The 5,122-nt window shown below is 39.9% G+C and overlaps 1 protein-coding gene across 1 annotated transcript in view; it reads left to right on the top strand.

Annotated features, from left to right (window-relative positions):
* The window catches only part of RYR3 (ryanodine receptor 3), a 529,492-nt gene that overhangs the window by 263,180 nt on the left and 261,190 nt on the right, over nucleotides 1–5,122 (top strand). The window contains exon 12 of the mRNA XM_040492205.1: nucleotides 1,010–1,131. Coding sequence (XP_040348139.1) covers nucleotides 1,010–1,131 — 122 coding nt within the window. The remainder of the gene's footprint in view (nucleotides 1–1,009; nucleotides 1,132–5,122) is intronic.

Here is a 5,122-nt window from a genome sequence, read left to right as displayed (position 1 = left end):
CATCAAGAGGAAACCATGTCAGGAAGTTGAATTAGGATTTAACTCTGACTTGACTCAGACTCAAACCACCCCAGTTAATATCTGCATACACTTGATCCTTTCAAGGGAAAATGCCACTGACTTCCATCTTCAAAGCTGCTAGTCCTGCCCCAGAATTGTATCCCGATGTCACTGGTGGTCAATATGTATATTTAGCTTTTAGATAACTGATTTGAAATCAGTAATACACTGCCCTTTATAACAAGTATTCATTGAGTACCTCTTAGATTCTAGGAAACATGCTACGTGATTTGCATGTAAATCATTTAGTCCTCAAAACAACCCTATAAGTCCATTTGATGGTGAAGGTGAAGCAAAGAGAAGTTAAGTGACTTGCTTAAGGTCACACAGATGGGAAGTAGCAGAGTAGGACTGGAACTCACATCAACTAATACCAGAGCCTATGCTTTCAAACCCCCTCCTTAGCCTCCATGAGAAGCAAACTACAACCTTGAGCTGCATCCCCATTTGTACAGTCAACTGTAGCTATCCTTCAGGAGGGGAATCTGAGCCTGATCCCAGTAGAGGATCTGTTAACCCAGTAGAGTTTTCTGTCTAACTTGTTATTCTTCCTCAATTTATCTCTGGACAAAAAGACCCTGAAGAAAGTGACTTTTCCCATTTCCAAGGGTAAGTTTTTGTGTTGATTTCAAGAGAAAAATCTATTATAAAATATGTTTTCACCTTTTCAAATTGGCCGTCCTAAGGAATTTACTGTAACTCATACCATAGTAGCACATAAAATTTTATTTTCCTCAAAGCACTGTGTCTCAGGAATGATTCATAGGTCAGTAATAGGGAGTATGGGCAAAATAACTTTGTTAATGTCCCATTTTCAAATGGACCCAGAGGAACCTGGTTGGGGGGAAGGAATACAAGGGATGAGGTAAATAAATACTGCAAGAAAAGTTGACTGTCCAGCTATGGAGTCATGTATAAACGGCCCTGGTTTCTTTTGCTCTGCGGGTAGGTCATACTCCATCAGGAAGGCCACATGGATGACGGGCTAACACTGCAGAGATGCCAGTGCGAGGAGTCCCAGGCTGCTCGGATCATCCGGAACACGACAGCCTTATTCAGCCAGTTTGTAAGGTACATAAGCTCCTTCCCTTTATCTGATAGTTTCTACTCTGTGGCCATCCAGTCCTACCTACCCCCACTCCCTTTTCAATACTTGAAGTTTTCAGGAAATTATTAAACACCAGCAAAGAGTTTTACCACAGAGAGCTTGGGACTGAATCTTATTTCCCAGCAAATGACCTCCTACCAGCTTCGCCCTCTGCCCAACAGATGCTTGAGTCCCATTGGTTACTGAGGTTGGTGTCATGAATACCCAAGGTCTCCTCCAGAAAATTAAGTGAAGACTGCCAAAGCACTTTAAATCCCTTTGGTATTAGTGTGTGAAGAGGGGAGAAACAGCTCCACACCCTCCTGTGCTATTGAGAAAAGCTTTCTACATCATTCAGAATTGTTGCTATGGTTTTTGATCCAAGTAGATTTGCATTGAAAGCCTTGTGTTACCCACCTATGGCTGAGACCTAAATGGGAAAAGTAACTGAACTGCCTGCTTGGATCATAATCCCCTGGATGCCGAAACAATGCTGCCAATGCAGAACGCTGTGGATTGTGTTCACCAATTACCATGAGAAATGGATTCTGTTGTAAACAGTGCAGTGTTCCAAACCGTCCTTTTCTGTAGGAGAATATCTCTAAAGCCGGGGGGGCTTAAATTGTGTGTGTGAATTTGCAAGAAATAAGAAAAAAATTTTATGCCTTTACTTTTCCTGTTGGAATAATGTGATCCAAGCAATGTGTGTCAGTTAGGATATAGGCTAAGCTGCCGTTGTAATTCAAGATATACACTTACTTCTCTTTTAAGTAATAGTATAGGTTAGGCAAGGTCTGGCTCCAGGGGCTCAGGTTCCTTCTATCTTGCTGCCCTGAGATTTACAGGTTCTTAAAGCGCGTCCCTGACCCAGCACAGCAGCATCACCTGGGACTTGTTAAAAATGCACATTCTCAGGTTCTACCCCAGACATATTGAATCAGACACCTGGGAAGCGGTACCCCCAGAAAATCATGTTTTGATAGGCTCTCCAGTTGATGCTGAAGCATAATAAAGTTTACAAACCACTGCCCTGAAATAGAGGTCTTACCCTTGGCCACATACTAGATTTCTCTGGAGAGCTTTTACCACCCTGATGCCAAGGTGGCATCTCATACCAATTGGATTAGAATCTCTGTGGTGGGATTCCACCTCTAGCTTTTGACTAAAGCTCCCCAGGTGATTCTAATATTCAACACCATTGAGACCAACTGTCCTGCTATATTTTCTTCATCTACATGATCAAAAAAAAAGCTTGCTGGCACCATTTCTCAGGTTGCATACTGCCAAAAAAACCCAAAAGAATGGAGGGTGTGGGGGAAGAAATTGGAAGCAGCGGAGGGCAAGAGATTTTTTTTTAATAGAGGACCCAGAAATAGATCACGTCTTCTTGAACTCTACTAGTTAAAACTAGTCATGTGACCACACCTCGCTGCAGGGAGGCTGAGAAATAGAACCTCTGGTTGGTTGGCCATGTTCCCAGTACCAGTCAGGGGGTCCCGCCGTGACTAAAGCAGAGAAAGGAAGGCAGACAGTTAGGTACTCCTACCGCAGAAGGGAGCTGAGGCCTTCAAGTCAGCCATTCTGTCTGCTTGTGGCCCTGCCACTGGTCTCCTGTGATCCCTGAGCAAAGTGGTTCCTCCCTTCTGTGCCATGTTATGTGTCACCTGCTCCCCTTCTTCATAGAAAGGGTATAATATGAATGAATAGCTTGGTATAGTCAGGAAAACATAGCTGTGTGCAAACAAGAGTTTTTTGTGTAGTCTGGACTGTCACCAGAACCATGACCCTAGAGGTTGGATGGCTTTATTTGGTTCTTGGTTCTCTCAAACCCTGCCCCTGTGTCTGTCTTAAAAGTCCCTGGCCCCTGCCTCATAGATATGCAAAAATTAATTCAGAATGAATCAAAGACCTAACTGTAAGACCTAAAACCATAAATACCGGGAGAAGAAAACAAAGGCTTGAATTTTTATGACCTTAGATTAGACAATGATTTCTTCAATAGGACACCAAAAACAAAAGCAACAAAATACAAAATACGAAGCAACAATACATACAAAAAGTATGTAAACTTTTATCAAAATGAAAAAATTGTTTACTACAAAGGGCACCATCCAGAAAGTGGGGGAAAAAAGCCTATATAATGGGAAAGAATATTTCAAATCATACATCTGATAAAGGATTTGTATCTAGAATAAAGAACTCTTACAACTCAACCTTGAAAAACAATTGGGCCAATTTACAAATGGGCAAAGATTTGAATAGACATTTCTCCAAGGAAGATACACAAATGGCCAATAAGCATATGAAAAGATGGCCAGAGCCATTAGCCAGGAGGAAAATGCAAATCAAAACCACAGTGAGAGAACACTTTGCTCTCACAAGGATGACTATAATTAAAAAGACTTAATAAGAAGTGTGAGACAGGATGCAGAGAGATTGGAACCTTCATACACTGTTGGTGGGAATGTAACATGTGAAAGCCATTTTGGAATGCTGTCTGGAAATTCCTTAAAAGGTTAAACAGAGTTACCATGTGACCCAACAGTTTCACTCCTGGTTATATACCTAAGATATATGAAGCACGTCTACTGAAAAACTTGGACACAGATGTTCAAAACAGCATTGTTCATTATAGCCAAAAAGGGGAAACAACCCAAATGATGAACTGATGAATGGATAAATAAAATGTGCCTTATGCATATCTATGCACTGGAATATTATTGGTCCGTAAAAAAGAATGAAGGGACTGATACATGCTATTTGTGGTATGAGTCCATTTATACGAAATGTCCAGAATAGGCAGTTCTGTGGAGACAAAGTAGATCAGTGGTTGCCTAGAGCTAAGTTGGTTGTAAGGGTCAAGGGGAGTGACTGCTGACGGGTGTGGAGTTTTGGTTGAAGCTGATGAAAAAGTTCTACAATTGATTGAGGCCATGGTTGCAAAACTCTATAAATACACTAAAAACCATTAAACCACTGAATTATACCCTTTAAATAGATGATTGTATAATATGTGAATTATATTTTAATAAAGCTATTACTTTAAAAAGTCAGTGGGAGTTACATACCTGACAGTGGGAAAATTATTTTTAAGCAGCTTTATTGGGCTATAATTTACATATCATAAAATTCATCCTTTTAAGTATGCAACTCAGTGAATTTTAATAAGTTTACAGAGCTGTGCAGCCATCACCATAATTCACTTTTAAAACATTCCAGTCCCCCCAAAAGATTGCTTATGCCCATTGCAGTGTATATCAGTTCCCACCCCCAGCCTTAGGCAACTAGTCATCTGGTTTGGGTCTCAATTTAACACATTTATAAGTTATACAATATGTGGTCCTTGGATCCAGATTTTCCCTTAGCATTACATTTTTGAAGTTCATCCCTATTGTAGTACATAAGGGTGTTCTGTTCCTTCTTATTGCTGGAGTGTTCCTGTGTATTTGTATCTCATAATACACATCCACATATAAATGTCTGCGTATGGATATGTATGATTGTGTATATACATACACGTGTGTATAGAGAGATCTATCTATAGGGAGAGATGAACAGACAGGTACAGATGCACCTCACTTTCTGTTTGCCCTTTGAGGAACAGTGGATTTTTTTCTATTTTTGCTTATGATCAGTAATGGTTCCATGGATGTTTGTGTAAAAGTCTTTTGATATATATTTTAATTTTTCTTAGGTAAATATCAGGAAATGGAATTGCAAAGTCATATGTAACTCATTTAAACATTTTTATATTTTTATGATAAAATATACAAAGCATAGAATTTACTTTTGTAACCATTTTTAAGTATACCATTTAGTGATGTTAACTAAATTCAAATAGTTGTGCAACAGTTACCACCATCCATCTCCAGAACTTTTACATCATTTCAAACAGAAATTCCATATGCATTAAGTAATACCTCCCTGGGGCGCTTGCGTGGATCAGTTGGTTAAGCATCCAACTTCGGCTCAGAT

This window comes from Herpailurus yagouaroundi, unplaced genomic scaffold, assembly GCF_014898765.1.
Source record: "Herpailurus yagouaroundi ecotype Mexico unplaced genomic scaffold, PumYag 184, whole genome shotgun sequence".
NCBI classification, from domain to species: Eukaryota; Metazoa; Chordata; class Mammalia; order Carnivora; family Felidae; genus Herpailurus; species Herpailurus yagouaroundi.
Note: the sequence above shows the minus strand (reverse complement) of the source record. Positions and strands in the feature narration are given on the sequence as shown.